Source organism: Schistocerca americana, chromosome 4 (assembly GCF_021461395.2).
Source record: "Schistocerca americana isolate TAMUIC-IGC-003095 chromosome 4, iqSchAmer2.1, whole genome shotgun sequence".
In the NCBI taxonomy this organism is placed as follows: Eukaryota; Metazoa; Arthropoda; class Insecta; order Orthoptera; family Acrididae; genus Schistocerca; species Schistocerca americana.
The window spans coordinates 371,959,431-371,983,117 of NC_060122.1; the positions used below are offsets into that span (position 1 = coordinate 371,959,431).

Here is a 23,687-nt window from a genome sequence, read left to right on the forward strand (position 1 = left end):
TCGTAAAGGGAGACCAAGACATGAATACACTAAGCAGATTCAGAAGGATGTAGGTTGCAGTAAGTACTGGGAGATGAAGAATCTTGCACAGGATAGAGTAGCATGGAGAGCTGCATCAAACCAGTCTCAGGACTGAAGACCACAACAACAACAACAACAACAACAACAACAATATATGCAGCTGGGTACATACACTATCAGCTGTTCTAAAAAATGCTGAAAAATTTTGGGTGTGCCAAAAGGCAAGTGTCGATATTGGTACATGCCGAAAGGTGTATTGACAATGAGAAGGCACCTAGTGGGAAGCTGGAGGATGCTTCTGACAAATCAATCTTAGAAAAATAGTGGCCATCTGACAATTTCATGAGCAACTTGTCAGGGTAGGGCAAAGGGTACATATCTATCACAGACTGTGCATTAGTCGTGACATAGAAGTTGCCGCAGAGGCAGAGCTTACCTGTCAGTTTCTTAACAATGACCAGTGGTGTAGCCCGTTCACTGGAAGAAATTGGCGGAATGACACCAAGGTCCAATTCAGCCTTGACAGAGTTGCGCAATGTGACAAGCACCTGTTGTGCCCGAAAAAAACAAGAGTGGGCAGACTCTTTTCATGGTAATGTGGGCTTGAAAACTGGTAGCACAGCTAAGCCCAGAGGAAAAATGGAGACACAAACCAAGTGCAGAGGGACTCCAGTTGCTGATGTTGTACGTGATCTGACTCTAAAATTTTCCTCATCGGCAATGGAGAAACCGAAAGCGTTAAACGCTTGTAACCAGAACAGGTCTGGAGTGTGGGAATGACCACAACAAGGAAGGTGAGAAGGTGAACAACAGATATGAAAGAGACAGGAGCAGAGAACTAATTTAGGATCGGAAACTGCTGTTTATTGTAGGTAACCAGCTTCATGAAACCTGTGTGGAGGAATGGAGCCCAAATCCACTTATGTTTGTGTGTTTACTAAAGTCACTGCAGCTCCTATGTCTACTGCATTTTTAGCAGTTTATTAAACACTTGCAAGTCAGTAAACAATTTGTTTGGGAGAACAGTCATTGTAGAGATACTGTTTATGTCCATTAGTACTGCTGTGTCCTCCACATTTGAAGTGGAGTTATACACTGATGCGATGTGGCCTTTCTCTGATAACTGTTGCAAACTGCCCAATGCTTAGGGTGCAGCACACTTTTGTTGGACAAAGCAGTATGGGCAAGACAGAAGGGGTAACGCGGCCACTGCTTTGACGAGTTCTGTTGCTACTGTGGATGTAACCGACACTGCCCCTGCAGCACTGAGTCAAAGGCTGTACTGCTGCAATGGCTTCCCCATCATCCTGAACACTTGCTTTGTGCCTAACAGAGATTGACTAAGCAACTTCCGATACCTCCCCTACCCCTACATAGTAGTGTGATCGCCTGCAGCCCGTGACACTTCAAAGGACTGCAGTATATTGATTAGACCTGTAAGCATTGGATTCTCACATTGAAGTGCTCTTTCGTGGGCTTCCCTATCTGGGGCCAGATGAATAATATCACACACCATGTGATCAGTGTAGTATTCATGATGGATACCAGTAACAAATTTACTATGACAGTTCAACCCGTGTAATTCTGCAGCCCAGATGTTGTAAGATTGGTTTGGGCATTTCTGACAAAGGTAAAATTGTAGACACGCCACAATGACACACATTCTGTCACTGTAATAGATTGAGAGAAACTTACACATTGCATCAAATGATAAGCTGGACAGTTCTTGCAAAGGTGCAAGTTGGCACAACTACTACTGATATGTGCATGGAAAAAGTGGGGAAAGAGAGAAGGCCTTACACAGGTCTGCATTGCACATGTGAAAAACCTGGAAATGTTGGCATAACTGTGTCTTGTTGAGTCCTAATCTTCAGTGGATTCATCATATGTCAGAAAGAGCGACGGTTACAATGATGGTAGAGTAACGTGCAGCCAACAAGTAGGTGCCACCTGATTGAGAGCAGTGGTGAGAGCCTGCTGTTGTTCTGTGAAAGGTTGCTGCTGGGCAGTGATACATTGGAGTGTTTCTTCCATCGAGGTGTTTTGTTGGGTGACTTGACACTGACACTAACACACAGAGAAAACATAAACCTCAGTCATTATTATAGCAAGAACAAAGGCAATTTATGGGACATAATACTTACAGAGCCAACGTAAGGTACAGTGAAGTACAGGTTGTGCCTAATGCTGAACACGTTGACTGGACAACAGTAATACAGGTTACAGAATGGGCCAAGCATTCATTTGCGAGCCCTTAAATAATACAGTTTCTTTGGTGGGTTACCAGAATGTGCCAGGGGTCCAATCCAGGAAGCCTCTATAAGCGGGTGTATTGAACTGTATGGACATACGATCTCTGAAATTGCATGCGTCATGGGTGAAGCTACATCACTTACCACTCATTGCAAGCATCATTTCATGATACACACAGTAGGTTCTGAGACCAACAAGGAACTCAAGGAAAACTAGTCTTTCGCTCACCTGCAAACAAGCAGCTAGTGCAAACTATTGAAATGCATGCTTGATCACTCACCAAAATATTTATTCTTCACAAAGTTTTTCATATATAAATAACATGTTTTGTTCAACATTTTTGTGATACACAGTTTGCATATTTTCTGTTATTAAATGGAATAAATTAACATTAAAACAGTACTGTGTAAAGTAGAATAAATAGCATTTACATTTGAAGACACAGCATTTTATTTGGAGGTGTAAATTCAAAATGTAGTACAAGAAGCTACAATTAAGTTACAGATTGTGAAATATCTATGATGGTTGGAAACTATGAAGATGAGACAGAAACATATCTAGAAGCTGTAGGTAGCAGCTCTGTGAGAGGCTTTGCATACTGACAGCCTTTACAGTGTTCAGATTTAGTCAGCTTGTTGCAATATATTGAGAAACACATTTTTTATCTGTATAAATCAACACTTCTTGTTTCTTTGGGAAATAATGTTCTTTTGTCTAGTCAATGAATGTACACTTGTTGAAGGTGGATAAATTTTTTTTTTCCTGTACACATTATACTTGACCTTGTATTTTTTGCTTTGCAAACTTTCCTTTCCAAACTCTACCCCTTTTTACCAAAGCTAACCAGTCCCATTCCTTCACACCTCTTCCTTCTCCTTCAACTCTTCTGCCAGAAGAAGGAACTACTGGCTCCAAAAGTTTGTGAACTTTGATACCTTTATATATGTGATCTCTTACCACAACTTGGTGATAATATTTTTTTAAAATTGTAACATGTGAGTATTTTATAAAATTCACAACGATTTGAATGGTTCTTCTTGAGAGATGGTATCTTACTTCAGTGGGCTTCCATGTTGGTAGTTATCCTATAATACATGATATTCATCTTGAGTGCACCCAAGAAAAGTCTTCCATTTATGATGTGCTAGATTCATTTGCATATTTTCACTATTGTGTGTAAAATAAAAATTTAACATCTTGTCGTTCATCTTGAATACCCCTGTGTTTAACAATTAAACCACAGTGATCAGTGTCAGTTTGCAAAACTCATACATAAAAGTTCATTGAAAGAAGATAAAAGACATCTCTACTAACAAACCTTGAAAAATAAAAGTGACTAAATTAACGTTCCATACCAGTATTTTTAGATTTTTTGCTGAAATAGGTGGGAAGAACTATATTGAGCAATTATTACTACAGCAAGTGGCTTTTGCAGTATCTGTGTAATGTAGATTGATGTATTACATAGTACTTGTTAGCTCATCGTTTGTAACAGCATTATATTTAAATATGAGAACAGAAGTAAATTTTTTCCAGGAGTTTCTGTTGTTGGCACGGCTGGAACATTGGAAGGCATGGAACTAGTAAAGAGTCTGGGAGCAGACTTCGTGTTTAATCATAAGTAAGTAATTTCAAGTTTGTGCACTGTATAGAATGAAATCATTTGAAATTGCAGTAAATGAAACAGCGCATAATGGAAAAAAGTAACACACGAAAAAGATTCATGTGTTTTAATCCAATAAAAGATCTCCAAAGTAGACATTGAATCATGATTTTCATAGATTACGTTCTTCACCTTGGTAGCTGAGGGGGGCGGGGGTAGATAAACATTGATGTGGGGATTACATGGTTTAAAATTATTGTTATTATAACCATTAGTGAAGCATAATAAAAATGAGGATAACAGCTTATAACTGATGATTCAGTTATGTGAAGTTGCTGACTTACGGCTTAAGGTGAGTTCACTTACTTCTTGTCACTTAATTTATTTCTTACTTGTAATTGTTCTGTTGGTGTAATGTGCCCTGTAATTTTTTCTCAGTACAAACAATTTTTTGAACTAACTCATGAGAATTTTGATGTAACTCAGTGATGCGGTCTTTATTCCTTGGTTCTATGAGCTTACATGTCCTAGCACTTTAAGAAAAAGTTTATGTAACACACGTACTCAGACTGATTACTCTTCAGTAAATTCAGATACTGCAGGTCAGAAAAAAGGAACTAACTACCTTCAGTGGGTAACCAATGAAGAATATGTATGAATTTTTAAATCACAAAGATGTTTAGGAAAGGTGGAGGTGGATGTGGTGATTTCCAAGGTAGTTCTCTTTGAGTTGTTCACATTTGGTAACTGTGCCTGTCAGCATTGGAAAATGTAATTGAATTTATTCTGTGAATTTGCTATTAGAGTTGTCTGTTCTTTATTAAGACTCAAACTGACCACAACATTGTTCTGATTTAAGTCAAGTGAAAAGTTGCACGAAGAGTGCAGCACCCTTTTGTTTTCACCAGGCAGTGATACGTTTGGTTATTTGAAACTGTGCATTGATGTTGTATTGGCACACAAATGGAATAGTATTAGCTACATATGGCACTGGTAGGCTCTGTTGTACCCAGCCTGTGCCTGCATGTTTGCGTTCAGAGTGATACTGATTAAGGGAACGTTAAAGACGAAATTGCGGTAGGCCCTTAAATGTCACACTAAAAGTCATGTAAGTCCATTCACCTCCATTTCTGTTTAAAAATTAGCAGTCACAGTGCTCATACTGTGCACGTGATCTTGCAAAAATGTGAACACATCAACATGAAAAATGTTCAGAATATATCTTGAGAGCAGTGTGCAGAATTCTGTGCAGGAAGATATAGGATAAACTGGTGATGTTGCAGTATTTTCTCTGTCTTTTAGTCCCACAGAGCAGGCTGCATCTACTCTCTATTAGTGGTTGTCAGTGCCGGGAGTTCTCCTTGTGGAAAGATTTAGATTTTGCTGCTACATTTTATTGAACACCGTGGCTGTTACTTGTTTGTGTACTCTTAGTGACAAACAATTTGAGAAGAAAATAGCCATTGAACATACATTTGATAGACCAATGCTGTTCACTAATGTGAAAAAGGTACACTCCATCATATTACTTCGAGTCTCCTCTCCTTTTTATATGTGCACTCCATTCTGTTTTATCCTGTATAATTGGATCACCATCACTTACAATTATTGTGACTTTATTGCTCATTGATCTCATTCACAGCTGTTGTTTAGTGGACCTGGAATGCCTTGCTAGGAACTTTAAAATGTGGCTTGCATCAAATTGTTCAAAACTCGAAAATGAAATATTTTGAGGAAGAATGTCATCTCACATCTGCAATAACATTCATACGTTTCTGTGGGAGATTTCTGCTTATGGAAGTAAAGTTTCAAAATGCGAACCAGGTGTAAGTGGCTGTTTGTCCACCATGCTTTATTCTGATCTTTTTGTCAGATGCAGAGGTATGGAAAGGGGGTGGGGGGGGGGGGGGAGGAGGGACAGGCTTTTGTATGAGTGTGTGCTACATCTGGAAGGGGATCTTGTCTGAAAGTTTGACTGGTTAAGTGTCATTTTTGTTTGCTGTGCAGCATTGCTTCTGTTCAGAGAATTCTATTCCACCTCATACAGCTATTTACTGTCATAGGAATGTTGTAGCTTATATGAATGTAAGAAAATATAAATGTATTTTGATGAATTGAAGAGTCCTTAATGATTTTTTACAGCTCTCAACATTACCTTAAGGCTTTTTTACTTTAGCCTCATGAAAAATAAATTTGCAGGTTGATAGGTTTGATGAGGTCCTAACTGTACGGTGTACCATTGTCAGTAAGTTGTTTGGATAAATAGGTATGTACGTGCTTTTAGCAATGTTCTGTATTGTCAATTGGTATGTCATGTTAAAAACAAAAATAAAGTGGTTGTCAGTGCAAAGATTGCTTTGAACAACAAAATGCTCTAACGGTGATGGTCCTTTCAAATGAAGTATGATGTTATCGCCCTCCGATCCATGAACTGAATTACGCAGCCAGTTATTTGAGTCCTGCAGTATAATGTAGAATTCGAACCACTGTGCTACTTCCCATTTTTCTCTTTGTAAAGCCATATCATGAGTGCCCTATGCTAGGAAAGGATACTCCTAAAACACCAGGCATTGAAACCCATTCAGTTAGACATTTATCCAAGGAGTCTCCCTCCAAGATACATAATTTTTTTGTACTTTGGTCATTGTAGACAACTTCATTAAGAGCTGCTGATATTTAAATTTTTATGAATATAGGTATTTGAAATACCTACTTTGTGAACAGCAGCAGCCCGATTTTCATGAACAAAAGATGACAGAATTACTAGTTTTTGGCATTGTATCGAATAATGTGTTGTTATGCCATGACTGCCTCCTCTGATATTTACAGTTTTAAATGTTATTGACTGAAGTTACTTTAAAGTAACTTGTTGCTGTTTTATTTTCAGAGAAAAGGGTTATCTCAACAATGCCGTAGCCGCAATAGGAGGGCAAGGTTTCAATGTTGTTTTGGAAAATCTTGCTAATATTAACCTTGGTGCTGACCTCACAGTTCTGAATCAACAAGCAAGAGTTGCTGTAAGAATTCCAATAAATAATATTCATTGCATTGTTTTTGTTGAATATGTAATAATGTTTAATGATAACATAATGAAAAGGAGAGATTGCTACCCACCATATAATGGAGGTGCTGAGTCATAGACAGGCACAACAAAAAGACTATTAAACACGTAAGCTTGCAGCCATAAGTCTTCTTCTGAAATAGACATCATAGACACACATTCATGCTAATGCAGCTCACACAGTCTGGACAAGTCGGGGCGGAACAGGGTAGGAGCAAAGGCAGTGTACAGTTTTCTGCAAACACCTGAAGCTGAGTCAGTAGTCGTGTGTGTGTGTGAGCTGCATTTGCATGAATGTGTGTGTGTAAGTTGTCTATTTCACAAGAAGGCCTTTTGGCTGAAAGCTTAACATGTTTAGTAGCCTTTCTGTTGTACCTGTCTGCGACTCAACATTTCCACTATATGGTGAGTAGCAATCTATCCTTTTCATAATATTGGCATTATACCATCCTGGCTTTTCTATTGTTTGATATAATAATGTTTGATATAATAATGTTTGATTGACTTCAGCTAATACTTTGTTAATTTTTTATTTTATTTAAATTTCACATAAATAAGATGTAAATCCTGTTACCTATTATTCTACAATAGGTTGTATTTTCTGTCTGCAGTCGTATTTCTTTATTTACTTCAGGTTAAATAATAACGATGATGTATATAGTCTAAATATTACTACTACTACTACTACTACTACTACTACTACTACTGATACTACCACTGACATCATAGTTGCTGCTGATGATGCTACTACTGCTACAACATCAATAGCAACAACAACAACGACAACATCAATAGCAACAACAACAACGACAACATTAATAGCAACAAAAACAATGACAACTACTACTACTACTACTACTACTACTACAACATCAGGTTTTGCATCAGAGACTCCTCACAGTCAGTTCGTAGTATGCTGATCTGTAGGTGCAGTCCTGGCTTATGATGTGCCTCCCAGGCCTTAATGGACACTGCATGGGCAATGTTCCCCAGAATGTGTCAGATTGACGCATGAAGCAGAGTCAATTGTTACCTGGCACTGGCCACATCTGTCTACAGAGTGCATTACCATATAGTGTCCTCAGAAGTGCCTACTTCTCCCTCTGATGTTGTGGCAGTATGTGGCATATGGACCACCATAGTCAGAAAGTGGGCCAGTTCTCTTGAGGAGTCTTGTAATCCAAGCCTTTGTTTGATGTTTGGGAAGAAGTTCTCTTTGTTGTTGGTGATAATGCTTCAGGAGAAAGTAGTAAGGAAACCTTTTCTATTTCAAATCACAAATGATGTTACATGATGGTTCCCAGCAGAGCTGACTAATATCATTTTGTGCTCAAAATTTCATTGATTGATCTAATTGTCATCTACAGGTACTCCTGCAATGTCCTTTGATGCTTGCTTATTGTCATGTCACAAGGCACCTGCTAATTATCCAGGGTGGAAGCCGCCACCCATACTTCAGTGCTGGCCAGTGACAATAAAATGTAGTGTGTTTGCCTTGCTGAGCTGGTACATCATGTATTGGAATTAAATAAAGACATTCTTCCACTAGGCCTGCAACCCTGTCACCACCTATTCACCCCCTGAGTGCAGCCGCTCTCTTCAGAATGGTGTCAGATTGGTTGTCTGCTCCGGGTACCCTTAAGAATGGTGTCAGGAGAACTGATGGTGCCAAAAGCAGCAGCAGATTGTCTGTCACTCTGCTGTGTAATGTCCGACTCACAAGTCGCAATATCATTGGTTACAGTGAATTGGACCATTTTGTTCTTGTGTGGTGACTGTCATGGGAATGAAGTCTAGGGAGTGTAATTGATAATACAAGTAGCTGTGGAGTGTTCTGTCTGTGTTAGTGCGGTATTATTGTTTTTGTGTTATTTTTAATATATTATCGCACAGTGTTTTCATGAGCAATTGATTATGGTTTCCAGAAGGCATAATTCGGCAGTAGAGGACTTTGCCTATAGAGTTATGAAGTTGAATTTACACATTTATGAATTGTCATATAGTGAGGAGGTAGATAAAGTGGTACTACAGGAGGCTGAGCAACTAACACTGGATGTTTCCTTTATACATATATATAGTTTATCACCAGAAATGTCGAGGAGGGTGCACACTGGGGTATCTAAAAATCTGTGTGCGGGGATTGGTTAGCATTGGAGTATGAGAAAATCGATACTTTCGTGGGGGTAAGGGAGTGGAGAGGCATGTGTTTACATCAAATGTAAAATTTTTTAATTGTGGGGATACCTGGCATATGCAAAAGCAGTGCTACCAGCCACAAAGAAGTGTTGGGAATAGCATGGCCTATCACCAATTTAATGGGAATAGTAGTTGGGGGAAGTACAGGTCATCAACAGGGATATATGGGTAGTGTCAGTGACCTCGAGAGGCCATAGGAGGCATTTGGAACCCACCACGTTACAAGTTGCGTGAAACAGGAGGGCATAGGATGTTGCTAGGACTGCATTTCATGAAAAATTGAAGCATCTGGAAGGGATAAAGAGGACACAGATGGAGGATCTGTTACTAGAATTCCGAGATCTATATAATTTTTTTTTTTTTCACAAGGGCTGTTGGCTACTACACCAGTACCACAGCACAGGATTCCGACAAGGAATGAAGCACAGGTGTATCAGTGTATCAGAGAGCTTACAGAATACTATGATAACTGCAACCATTTCTGTAGGAATTTATAAATCAACAATTGGCTGATGAGATAATAGAAGAAAGTAGTAGCCATGGGAGATGGGAATTGTTATCATGCCCAAGAAGTCTGTGGTGGCTTGAAGAAGTTATGTTTTTGTTCGATTACCACTATTTGAATTGTAAAGGTACGACAGATGCCTAACCAATTCCAAGCGTTACAGAAATGATAGATAACATGGGGCAATGCCACTAATTCTTGACAATGAACTCGAAGGGTGGATACCATCATTTGGAAGTAGCTCTGGAGGATACATCAGAAGCTGTGTTTTCATCATCTTTGGGACAGTATCAGATTAGAAGAATGCCTTTTCGGTTAAAAAAAATCGTAGGCAACATTCCAGCAAGTATTGGTTGAGGTTCTGAAAAGATTAAAATCTTATCAGTGTCTGGTGTATCTTGACAAGACAATTGTCTTTTGAAGGAATATGTAGGAGCATAGGCAACGGTTGAGGGACGTGTTGGAAAGATGCGTGGAAAAAGGTCACTTTGCGCTGGAGAAGTCAACTATTTAGGCCATATTATTGGTTATGATGGTGTGAGGGCAGATCCTAGATTAATACAAGCAGTACAAGACTTTCCAGTACCAGGAACAAACAAGGAATTACAATCATTTGTGGGTCTCTGAGATTACTATAGGAAGTTTGTGAGGGGATTTGTTGATACAGCACAACTGCTTACAAAGTTGTTGAGAAAGGGTACTAAGTTTGTGGGTCAGAGGAATACCATGGAGCATTTGTCAAATTGAAAAAGGTGTTGACGTGGGTTTGGTGTTTGTTTTTCCAGACTTAACAGAAGGCATTTCTATTATCATGTGATGTATCAAATCATGCTCTTGGGTCCATTTTATGAGTTGTGTGAGAAAAGACTTTTTATCTACCAAAGTTTATACTTTATTTCAAACAATATTGTCCCCTTCAAAGTAGTTCCCTTCAGCAGCTATACACTGACTGTCTTGGTAGCTATGCTGAAAGGCTTCAGTTGATAGGGCCTGTAATTGTTGGTTACATTCTTATGAATGTCCTCCAATGAATGTCCTCCATGCCAGTACCTCTTGACAATGGACTTAAACAGTGGATACCATCAGTGGGAAGTAGCTCCGCAGGATACACCAAAAACTCTGTTTTCAGCACCTTTGGGACACTACCAACATAGAAGGATACCTTGTGGTTTAAAAAAAAAAAACCCTCACTGGCAATATTCCAGCAGTTAATGGTCAAGATGCTGAAAGGATTAAAACTGTGTCAGTGTCTGGTGTATCTTGCGACACAATCGTCCTTTCAGCGATGTTCTTGTAAGACATTTTTCAATTTCAGGAAAAGAAAAAAAGTCACAAGGACTGAGATCAGGTGAATAGAGGGCTCTGGTACAACAGGCATGCCTTTTGAGACCACAAATTCCATGATGGAAGTGGCCATGTGATGTGGAGTGTTGTCATGATGCAGCTTCCACTTGTCTGCAGTGTCTGGTCATCTCACTTGAGTCACCTATTTATTGAGCCTTTCAAGGATATCTTTGTAAAAAAAATCAGTTGGTGTTAAACATCATTCTGATCTCAGAAGAGCATACACACATTTGACTTTTTGATGTTTAAGGTCTCTGTGAGTGAAATTCACCTTCAATGTGTTCTTGGCCTTCCACAAATGATTTGTGCCAGCAAAAGCTGGTGCTCTTCGTAAGTGATGTTCCCTGTAGGCCTGTATCAACTTTTCAGTGGACTCACTCATGGAGTCCTCAAGTTTAACACAAAACTAGGTGGCAGCGTTGCTCTAACAATAATCTGTCATGCATGCTGAACTGGTTCTGCTTGCCATATCGTTTACATTCTGCATCAGTTCTGATGAGGAATATAAATATTTTAGAAATCATGTAGAGTATGTGCAACGTGCAGATTTGAATTGAAAGTAGGCTGGTACTGTTGCAAAGGTTGCAAGAGGCAGTGGAATGTTTAGTTTCATTGGGGTGGATGTGGTAGGACCATTCATCTGAACAGCAGTGGGTAACCATTTTGTACTGGCCATAATAGACAGTTTTTTTCATTACATAGGCCAACATGCAGTCAGTCGCACAGGTGTCAGTGAAAAGTTGGATACGGAAGTTTGTGGTGCCGTGAACAGTAATTACGGAACAGGGGACAAACTTTGTCAGACCTGATGAAAAAGTTCTTTTGGTTATTAAGAGAAAGAAAAGAGCAAGTCCAGAAAAGTTAAGAACAAGTCCACTTCATCCTGAGGCCAATGGAAGGATGGAATGAGTTCATTAGGCAGTTGGATAGACACTTGGTTGTGATGTGAGTGCACACCATTCAGATTGGGACACAAATTTATCCCTTGTAGTGAGTGTGTATAATTCCCATGTACACACTAGCAAAGGTTGTCACCATTTGAGGTGGCATACGGGAAAAAGATGCCCTCACCATTTGCCACGATTGTAGAGAAAGGAGGCAGGAACAAGGAGTCAGTTGGAGAATTCGCAAGAAAAGTGAAGGAAGTTTTGAGAAAGGTCCAACGAGCGAATAGTAAGACTTTGGAGAAGCAAGAAAGTTCAGTGAACTGAGCGATGTTATCAAGTCTATATACTCTGAAGGGGAAAATGAATAAATTTGTAATACTGCTCTAGGGCCCTTACCACGTGATTGAGACCACTTCATCAGCTAATGTAAAGCTACAGCTATTACAGTTACCAGCAAGGTCAACAATTTTGCATGTTGGACATCTATGGCCATTCAAGGATACGCAAGAAATGATTCCAAAGGAGATAGGATTGAAAGTGAAGGAGGAGCCAGAGTAGAAGGTATGAGGGGTGAACAACAGGAGGAGGAGGTCCAGGTACCTCGTGCTCAATATTTGTTAAGGCCAAGGAAATAAACAATATGTAATGTATTTTTGTGATCTTAGGTACTTTTTTCACATATGTAGTATGGGTTGTTTACGTCCTTTCAGATCAGGTTGTGTATTTTGTTAGAGAAGGATATATCGGTAGTCTTTTGAGATTTACCATTGGAGACGATGCGCTTCTGGGGATGGTTAGGTGACAATGGGCCCTGTCCTCAGGTTGCATATTCAGAAAGGGCCAGAGGAGAGGAATATTAGTTTTTGCAAAGGGTATTACCACCAGAATTACAGTTAGTAGCAGAGCCGGGTAGCCAGACCTTGCTGTTCTACCACCATAGTGCGACAGTGGATGTGGTCACAGATAATGCATAGTTATATGTATCAATGAGGATGCTGGTAGTAAGCATGCATGCATTATTAGATGTTACATGATACACACCTATGTGGTGAAGTTAGTGGCAGTTGGAAAGTTTGTACAAGTGAGAGAAGAAGGCATAATACAGGGGTAGACATGTGGTAATGATCAAGGGTGAGCTTCAGCAGAGTGATCACCTTTTGCCCAGCACATGAAGTGGCAGTGGGTGAGAGTACAAGTATTGAGCAATTGTTCAGAGGTGGAGCAGAGGGGTGTCAATGTCCATAAGAGGTAATGAAACCAAAACCATATTTTTGGAGAAAAGGTTTACATTGGATATGTTCAGTATATGTCGATGTAGTAGTAGTGGTGGCTTGTTGCTGTGAGCAAGGGAAACTCAAGACAGCAAGGCATTTAGATTTCCGAGGTAGTGGGTTGTTGATCAAAGGAACTAAGTGTGATGTTATGGTACCTACATTTCATTTACTAGCCACTATGACAGTTTAATGACACCTGGGAACCCAGACTGGACCACTTATTGAGTCATATGAAAGCCATACAGGAGTGGCGATTCACAGTGGAACAGTTGCAGCATGTAAGACAATATTGGCATGGAAGATGTCAGGTAACTATGAGTTCCTAGTGCCATACTGACTCTCATTTTGCTTGGCTTAACTTTTACATATATGAGATGATGAGTAATTCAGACACATGATCCAGAGACAGTTCAAGTTCTCAAGTCCAGGCTCTACTGTTTGGCAAACCAAGTCTAAATCAGTTCAGGTAAACAGCCATGGCAGCCATAGTTCACTTGTGGAAGTAAAGTTGGATAATAGCAACTGAATAAGAGACCACCACTGTGTAGCCATATATTTTCCCACTAAGAAAGTTCATCTTGTTGACCTGCAGTAACTTCCATTTGTATGCCCAGCAGTATTACTAAACAGATGAGAAGTGGAGAGGCTATTTGTACCACAACAAACAGTCAAAGAAGAGAGTGAGACGGAGAGCAGCAAAAAAGTCAAGGGTCACCTTCAAGCCCTGCACTAGTCTAATCTTTGGAAAATTGGTAGAGTCCTAAAGAAACATTGCATCCAATGTGTATCACTCTCACTAATGAAGATGGAAGCATTGCTGCAACATTAAAGGTAATCCAGTCCTCAAAAAATGGGTTGTGTATAATGCAAACATGGCATTTGATTCACAGACAGATGATCAGAACAATTGCAGAGGGATGCAAGCAACATCAGTGACACACCTAAAGGAAGCTGCTGTTGTCCAGCACTGATTGGTCTAGAAAGATGTGGCAAGACAGGTATTCTGTTTCAGGTAATTAAGGAGTTTATTGAAACAAAGGTGTTAAGAAAGTTACAAACAGGAACAAAGGTTTTGCATTAGGAAGGCATGGTATTTGGCACTTGGTTTGTAAAGATATCACTGTTCATTTCAGAGCTTGAAAACATAGAGAAGATGTATGTTTTATGAAATAATGGAATGGGAGCAGAAAAATAAATGTGCATAAAAGGATGTAGCAAGCATATAGAGTTGAATTTGGCTATACACACGACACCAACAGTTCCTCACAATTTGGTTGAAGTCATGACGGTGAGCACCTGCTCATGCAAGATGATAGCTTGGAGTACCTGAAGATGATTAGGTCTGTAGAAATAAATATTGTGTGCCAAATGTAACTGTCAAGTAAGCTAGGAACCCAAAAGCATTATCAACCATCATATAGAGAGAACCTTAACAGTCACACCACTGTGGCTATCTCTGTGGACAATATCTTCAGTGGAAGAAGATAACTGTATCTGCTAAGTTGCCACTAACCCTTTGACTTTACAGATGTGTTCTCTGCATTCCGTGCTGACTGCAGCTTTGTTGTTGCGGTACTGCTTCCCAATGCTGCTACCTGTGCTGAGAGATAGTGTTCTGGCCGCTATGAAACACTTATCATCTGATTTTAAGAAAACTATTCAGTGAAAATATTTGATTTTTGCATGTCTCAGTGTCTGTGATATCTTCTCTTGATAGAGGACTGAATTTCTTTTTGTTATTTATCATGGTTACTGTGCTGCATCAACTCAAGTAAAGCATTGGATGAAATTACAAAACCCTACAGAGGTAAAAACGCTCATACATTGATGTTTATGAAATGCAGATAAAATATTGAAATTTTATGTAAAATTAAGAGCAGAACGAAATCTCACCTTGTTCTCTAGTTATTGGTTTTCATAGCTGGTGGACAGTTCCATCTTTGCGCATTGGGAATAATGGCCATAACAGCCATCATATTTCGTAATTGGTTCAATATACTGAAACATGGTTCTTTGGAAATGACAGTATGCAAAGAGGCACATATGTTGTATTATAAATACTTGAAGCTTTTTTAATTCATCGAAATATGGAAGTAACTCATTCACAGCAGTGAGAGGGTTGGCAGAACAGGACACATCGACAGCACTTACGGAAAGCCCAGATGCTCCATTTACACGCATCCTCAGAACCTGCGAAGCAGTGCAGCATGACGAGTTAACTTGCACACAGCATTCAAATGGTTAATTAATGTTTACCAGGTCATTAATATAAAATAATGAGCATCAAGGGTTCTAACACAATCTGCTGGGGCATACCTGATGTTACTTCTATGGCTGTCAATGACTCTCCATCCTAACTAACATGCTACGTCCTCCCTACCAGAAATCCTCAATTGCATCGTACACTTTGTTTTAATACACATTATTATTGTAGTATCATTAATAAGTGCTGGTGTAGTATGCAGTCAAATGCTTTTAATAAGTCAAGAAATACTGCATTATCTGATTGCCGTGATCCGTGGCTTTTTGGCTGTCACATGAGAAAAGCACGTGATGGGTTTCATGTGATGAATGCTGATTTGCTTAGGTATCATTTTATTTGAGATACCTCATTATGTTTGAGCTAGAAATATGTTCTATGATTCTGCAACTGATGGATGTTGATGGTGTTAGATGATAGTTTTGTGGTTAACTTCTGCTGCCCTTCTTGTAGCTGGGTGTGACCTGCCCTTTCTTCCAACTACTAGGCACAGTTTTTGATTGAGGGATCTACAGTATATTATCGTTGAAAGAGGGGCCAACTCAGCTGCAAATTCTGTTTAGAATCTGATAGGGATTCCATCATGACCTGATGAGGAAAAGTGATAAAAATAGTTCAGTAGTTAAGTTCAGAGATGACGATGCCAGTTCCACAGAATGGGGCAGAGGAAAGAGGATCCAGGTAGGAATAATATGTAAGTATATTTTATACTGGTTATGGTTGCTGGGGTGTGCATCAATTTCAGTAGCCGGGCAATAAAGTTTGTTGCTGGTTGCAGTTTAGCAATGGTCATTTTTGCACATGTTGTTGTGGTCTTCAGTCCTGAGACTGGTTTGATGCAGCTCTCCATGCTACTCTATCCTGTGCAAGCTTCTTCATTTCCCAGTACTTACTGCAACCTACATCCTTCTGAATCTGCTTAGTGTATTCATCTCTTGGTCTCCCTCTACGATTTTTACCCTCCACACTGCCCTCCAATGCTAAATTTGTGATCCCCTGATGCCTCAGAACATGTCCTACCAACCGTTCCCTTCTTCTGGTCAAGTTTTGCCACAAACTCCTCTTCTCCCCAATTCTATTCAATACCTCCTCATTAGTTATGTGATCTACCCATCTGATCTTCAGCATTCTTCTGTAGCACCACATTTTGAAAGCTTCTATTCTCTTATTGTCCAAACTATTTAAAGTCCAAGTTTCACTTCCATACATGGCTACACTCCCTACAAATACTTTCAGAAACGACTTCCTGACACTTAAATCTATACTAAATGTTAACAAATTTCTCTTCTTCAGAAACGCTTTCCTTGCCATTGCCAGTCTGCATTTTATATCCTCTCTACTTCGACTATCATCAGTTAATTTGCTCCCCAAATAGCAAAACTCATTTACTACTTTAAGTGTCTCATTTCCTAATCTAATTCCCTCAGCATCACCCAACTTCATTCGACTACATTCCATTATCCTCGTTTTGCTTTTGTTGATGTTCATCTTATACCCTCCTTTCAAGACACTATCCATTCCATTCAACTGCTCTTCCAAGTCCTTTGCTGGCTCTCCCAAGGCCGTCAGTATTTCTAATGGAATGTTGTCTACTCCCGGGGCCTTGTTTTGACTCAGGTCTTTCAGTGCTCTGTCAAACTCTTCACACAGTATCGTATCTTCCATTTCATCTTCATCTACATCCTCTTCCATTTCCATAATATTGTCCTCAAGTACATCGCCCATGTATAGACCCTCTATATACTCCTTCCACCTTTCTGCTTTCCCTTCTTTGCGTAAAACTGGGTTTCCATCTAAGCTCTTGATATTCATACAAGTGGTTCTCTTTTCTCCAAAGGTCTCTCTAATTTTCCTGTAGGCAGTATCTATCTTACCCCTAGTGAGATAAGCCTCTACATCCTTACATTTGCCCTCTAGCCATTCCTGCTTAGCCATTTTGCACTTCCTGTCGATCTCATTTTTGAGACGTTTGTATTCCTTTTTGCCTGCTTCATTTACTGCATTTTTATATTTTCTCCTTTCATCAATTAAATTCGATATTTCTTCTGTTATCCAAAGATTTCTACTAGCCCTCATCTTTTTACCTACTTGATCCTCTGCTGCCTTCACTACTTCATCCCTCAAAGCTACCCATTCTTCTTCTACTGTATTTCTTTCCCCCATTCCTGTCAATTGTTCCCTTATGCTCTCCCTGAAACTCTGTACAACCTCTTGTTCTGTCAGTGTATCCAGATTCCGTAAACTCCCAACTTTTTAGCTGTTTCTTCAGTTTTAATCTACAGTTCATAACCAATAGATTTTGGTCAGAGTCCACATCTGCCCCTGGAAATGTCTTACAATTTAAAACCTGGTTCCTAAATCTCTGTCTTTTCATTATATAAGGTATCTGATACCTACTAGTATCTCCAGGATTAATCCATGTATACAACCTTCTTTTATGATTCTTGAACCAAGTGTTAGCTATGATTAAGTTATGCTCTGTGCAAAATTCTACCAGATGGCTTCCTCTTTCATTTCTTACCCCAATCCATATTCGCCTACTATGTTTCCTTCTCTCCCTTTTCCTACTCTCGAATTCCTGTCACCCATGACAATTAAATTTTTGTCTCCCTTCACTACTACATAGACATCTAATTAGTTATGATTCCTACATACAATACTGCTTAGTGAAATGACATGTTCCCAGTTGTGCTCCACTGGATCAAAACTTCAACAACTGCTTCAATACCCATAATATTTGGATCCTGCTCCTCCTCATAATAATAATAATAATAATAATAATAATAATAATAATAATAATAATTCAAGACTTCACACTTTACTTCACACCACAAATGCCTTGAGGAATCTACATGTACACCTACATCCATACTCCGCAAGCCACCTGACGGTGTGCGGTAGAGGGTACCTTGGATACCTCTATCAGTTCTCCCTTCTATTCCAATCTCGTATTGTTCGTGGAAAGAAGGATTGTCAGTATGCCTCTGTGTGGGCTCTAATCTCTCTGATTTTATCCTCAGTCTCTTCGCGAGATATACATAGGAGGGAGCAATATACTGTTTGACTCCTTGGTGAAGGTACGTTCTCGAAACTTTAACAAAAGCCCATACCGAGCTACTGAGTGTCTCTCCTGCAGAGTCTTCCACTGGAGTTTATCTATCATCTCCGTAACGCTTTCGCGATTACTAAATGATCTTGTAACGAAGCGCACTGCTCTCCGTTGGATCTTCTCTATCTCTTCTATCAACCCTATCTGGTACAGATCCCACACTGCTGAGCAGTATTCAAGCAGTGGGCGAACAAGCGTACTGTATCCTACTTCCTTTTTTTTTCGGATTGCATTTCCTTAGGATTCTTCCAATGAAACTCAGTCTGGCATCTGATTTACCGACGATCAACTTTATATGATCATTCCATTTTAAATCACTCCTAATGCCTACTCTCAGATAATTTATGGAATTAACTGCTTCCAGTTGCTGACCTGCTATATTGTAGCTAAATGATAAGGGATCTTTCTTTCTATGTATTCGCAGCACATTACACTTCTCTACATTGAGTTTCAATTGCCGTTCCCTGCACCATGCGACCTGTTCAGGGGGACCCTACATTTCTCGACCCGATAGCGGAGGTCTAGAAATTTGCACCCCAGATCTCCGCAGAATCGTCTGAGCCTCTGGTTTAAGCCTTCCACTCGGCTCCAAACCAGAGGACCGCGATTGGTTCTGGGAACGATGCTACAAAAAGTTAGCTCAGATTCCACCCCGTGAGCGAGGCTTTCCGCCTTCACCAACTCTGCCAACAGCCTGTATGAACTGAGGATGACCTCTGAACCCAGACGACAGGAGTCATTGGTGCTGACATGAGCAACAATTTGCAGTCAGGTGCACCCAGTGCTCTCTATCGCCGCTGGCAGGGCCTCCTCCACATCTCGGATGAGACCCCCCGGCAAGCAGACAGAGTGAACACTGGCCTCCTTCTTCCCCGACCTTTCCGCTATTTCCCTAAGGGGCTCCATCACCCGCCTAACATTGGAGCTCCCAATAACTAATAAATCCCTCCTCCCGTGTGCCTGCTCAGACCTTGCTGAAGGAGCGGCCACATGTCCACCCACAGGCAGAGCAGACGATGCCACACGGCCAGCCTCCACATTGACCCTCCACCTCGTGCGCCACGAACGCCGTTGAACCTGCCACTCCCCTTGGGGAGAGGGTGGCCCAACCACACCCGGTACCTGCGAAGATGTCTCGACAGCAGGGACAGTGGGTGAAGCATGTAACACCTGGGGTGTACCATGCGACTCACCAGACTCCTCACTGCCACTACAATCTGAGGCAGCAGCCTGAAGACGGCTGACCGTGGCCATCAACATGTTCAGCTGTTCGCGAACAGTGGCCAGCTCCTCCTGCGTCCGTACACAGCAGTCACACATCCTATCCATCCTAAGAAATCAATTTACTGTAGAGAGTTAATCAACTTTTAACTAGACTGCTAATTGACTAAAGGCAGCTGATAGTTGACTAAACTGTGTTTACTAGACACTTCTTGTAGAAAACAATGAAAGTAGCACTACCTGTCTCTGGACTGTATTCAAAACAAACACTAGCACTACTGGCACTATGGCTGACTAAAGGGACTCTGTCTGACTGTATTCAAAACAAACATGAAATCTATGGAACACTATTACTAGCGCTCAACAATTAAAGCTTCCTAAAAGCAAAAACACATGGAAGAAGAAGTGACAAGTAATAAAAATACAGTTAATACTTAAATTAACGTAGCTCGCTGCACAGCAGACGTGATGAAAAAGGGCAGTTACGACGACACTGCAGATCCATAACTGTCGTTTTCAGTTTCATATCTAGGACATGATAGGATGACATGTACTTTCATAACAGCCTCCAGCCAGCAGTCTGAATGAATGAAGCATTTGTTTCAGGGAAGAAATTTATCAGCATGACATTTGGAGGCTATTTGCTTCTGTACCACAACAAATAAGAGTGTATTCGTGGCCTTGAAGAGTCAGATTGAGGATGATGATCAGCTTTGAACAGAATGAAAGTTTAATATTTTAATCCCCATTATGTGATGAATATCACAAATGGAATAAATATCAATCTGGTGCTTCATGATGTAACACTTTCCATTTTAATCAATGAATTTTGTTACAGTGGTGTAAATATACTAAGTTTCTTGTGGAATATTTCTTGATATTGTATTTGTTGCAGTTAATACGTCTTTTTTTGGAAAAACCGTTCTAATATGCAACTCTTACAGGTTGTAGGTTCTCGTGGATCAGTTGAAGTGAATCCTCGTTCACTCATGCTGACTGAAAGTACCATCATAGGTGTTAAGCTGATGGGGAATACAGAGGTATGTTTTAAACACAGTTTGGAAACTAAGACTTAATATATTAAAACTGAAATAAAGAGTATCAATGTCCACAATAATATTTATTTTCTATTTCATTGTGAACTAGTTTTTGGCTTTCTTAAGACTAAACACGGTCCACTCAACAGCAGAGAGGGCTTGAATCTGGATGAATATTGTTATTTTCAAAGATACGTGACTATTTTATGGCTATATATCAACTGTGAGGATTCAGTCAGTGTATAAATTATCTCATTGCTGGTCTTCAGCTCTGAGAAGTTTCTGAACCCCCGACTCATTGATAATTCTTATGGCTATAGAAGAGCTCAACTTCCACTAAAACCAGGGCTCATCAACTCAGATTTATAGGAAGGCTTTTATTGTGCCTTTAATTACAAAATGTGATTAAAGGTTAATCATCTAGCTACAACACATCTGAAGCAAACACCAAAACTTTCCTTTAAAAACAAGAGTATCAATACATCAGTATATATATTATTGTTACAATCTTCTGGCCACAGTTCACACATAAGATTCTTTGCCACGTCCGATTATTTTGCACATAATGATTCCAACTACAGCTTTAATGCTCTTGTGATGGCATGGAGACCACGCGGAATACCTCAGACGAGTAATAGAACATACGAAACAAGACTTGCTCCTTATTGAAGCCTTTGAAATAATAATTAAACTTAAGTTCAGGAAGATTTTTCATAATTAAAAAAGTGAAAAGATCTTTTGCTAATAAAGTTTGTTCATTTATATTCAAAATTAGTATTACATTTCACATTCAGTCAATGAATTGATATATTTCCAAAAATTTTGGCTACTAAACACCTGGAAAATCTCATACCCCAACACAACACAAAAAATACAAATTGCAGTATTTCAGTTTGATATGTGTTCAAAACAAGAAATATTCTGTAATGATATGCAGAATGTTTAGACTCTAAAGATGGAGAGTGAATCCCTAAACCCACTGACTGAGTGACATACAACATATTGTGCTATCTACATTAATATAAATACTGGTTAATGTCTCTCACTTATACAGAAACTGATAAATCGTCATTAAGGATACTGACATAGACACAAAGAAGGTATGAAGAAATAAACATTATATTAGATTCATAGATTAAAAGCAAAATGGGATGCTGGAGGGAGGGGGGGGGGGGGGGGCAGAAGGGAGTAGGGAATCAGTGCAATGTGGGGAGTGGGAAACAGTTCAACTATTTACAACAAGGACGTTACCATATGGTGGGAAAAATGTTAACTGGCTTCTGCTACTTTCGTGAAGGTGAATAGTGGAACTGTATTTGATCATTAATCCTTTGGTCAGGATTCTGAGATTTGTGCATACTGATAGCCAGAAATTCTAGTAATGTTAGTTTTCTTCCTTTATTTGGTCTGTGGAAAACATCACATTTACTATCATGACACTCATTCTCAACATGCTCAGCAAAGGAAGAATCTTTCTTCTTTGTTCTCCAACTCGTTTCATGTTCAGTCAGTCTAGTAGTTGTAGGCCTACCCAATTGACTTACATATAATTGGCAACACAAATTGCAGAAAATCCTGTAAATTCCACTCTGTTCTAAAGGTAGAATCTTATCTTTGCTGTTGAAAAAAATATGAGCAACATTATTCCGAATGTAGAGAGCAACAGTATTCTGAAGGTAGAGAGCAACAGTATTCTGAATGTAGAAAGCTGACGTATATTTCCTACCTGCATATAACATGGGGGCCAATTTGCTATCAGTATCATTTAATGCCTTCTGAGGAGGATACAGATGTGATATTATCCCCTACTATGTATGATATCAATCAGGATAGGGCTAGAACCATTACTGCATGCAATTTCTTTAATTATTTTTAAGTAATTTCAAAATTTGATTTGGTTTGTGGGGTAGATAGCAGGCAGTTGCGAGCTATGACTGCCTTTTGCAGACTACAATCCTTCCTAGTGAGGGAACATAAATGTACAATTGGATTTTATCATAATTTTGGTTCATCAGACTTTGTATATGGTCAGTTGTACACTGCTATGAAATAGTTCTCTTTAAAATGATCTCAAGTTTATAATGTCCTAGCCGACCAGCTACCTGCATTCTAAGCAAATCTGTGTAGCTGGATTTGGATTTTACAAATGAAACTAGATGACACAATGAACTTTGTTTATTTAATAACAACTTTTTACCAATGATACTTCTTATCTGTCGCTTCTGCTGTAGTCAGTTTACCAGGCAGACACAAAATCTTGCTTAATAGTTTGGAAAAAACTACTCTAATGTTCCTGAGCCTGGCCACACTAACATGATTTTTTTGGCTTAGATGTGATGTTACTGGCCAAAGTAATCCAAAAGAGAGAAACCCATTGAATGCTCAAAACTCTTAAAGTTCAACCACACAAAAATCTTCTAAAACGCGGTATACTCTCGACAAAAAGCAAAATTTGGAGACTTACACATTTCAGAAAACACAGCTCCTTCTAAGACCGATATGCCTTTTCCTTCTTGAGCCCCGACCGAAGTCCCTAATCCATTTAAAGGAAATGTCTCATATCCCCTCTACATTCTTCAGTCTCTTGCTATTGGCTGACTGCCTCCCTGGATGTTATTTCATCATTGTGCTGTGAAATAAGATACAATAACATATGATTGTGAACCAGTTGGCCAGCCTTAACAACTATAACCAAACAAAAGTTATTTCCTAAGTTACACTTAAATGTCGCAGGTTCGAATCCTGCCTCAGGCATGGATGTGTGTGATGTCCTTAGGTTAGTTAGGTTTTAAGTAGTTCTAAGTTCTAGGGGACTGATGACCACAGCAGTTGAGTCCCATAGTGCTCAGAGCCATTTACACTTAAATGCTGATTTTAATGATATCAAACACTGTATATTTACAAAGTCTGCTTTGT

The 23,687-nt window shown here is 39.6% G+C and overlaps 1 protein-coding gene across 4 annotated transcripts in view; it reads left to right on the forward strand.

Moving 5' to 3' along the window:
- LOC124613885 (zeta-crystallin-like) overlaps positions 1 to 23,687 on the forward strand; it is a 145,298-nt gene that overhangs the window by 100,890 nt on the left and 20,721 nt on the right. For 3 of the 4 annotated variants that reach the window (XM_047142624.1, XM_047142622.1, XM_047142621.1), the window contains 3 exons: positions 3,811 to 3,895; positions 6,765 to 6,906; positions 20,679 to 20,774. In XM_047142624.1, coding sequence (XP_046998580.1) covers positions 3,811 to 3,895; positions 6,765 to 6,906; positions 20,679 to 20,774 — 323 coding nt within the window. The remainder of the gene's footprint in view (positions 1 to 3,810; positions 3,896 to 6,764; positions 6,907 to 20,678; positions 20,775 to 23,687) is intronic. The other variant, XM_047142623.1, reaches the window with a different exon arrangement.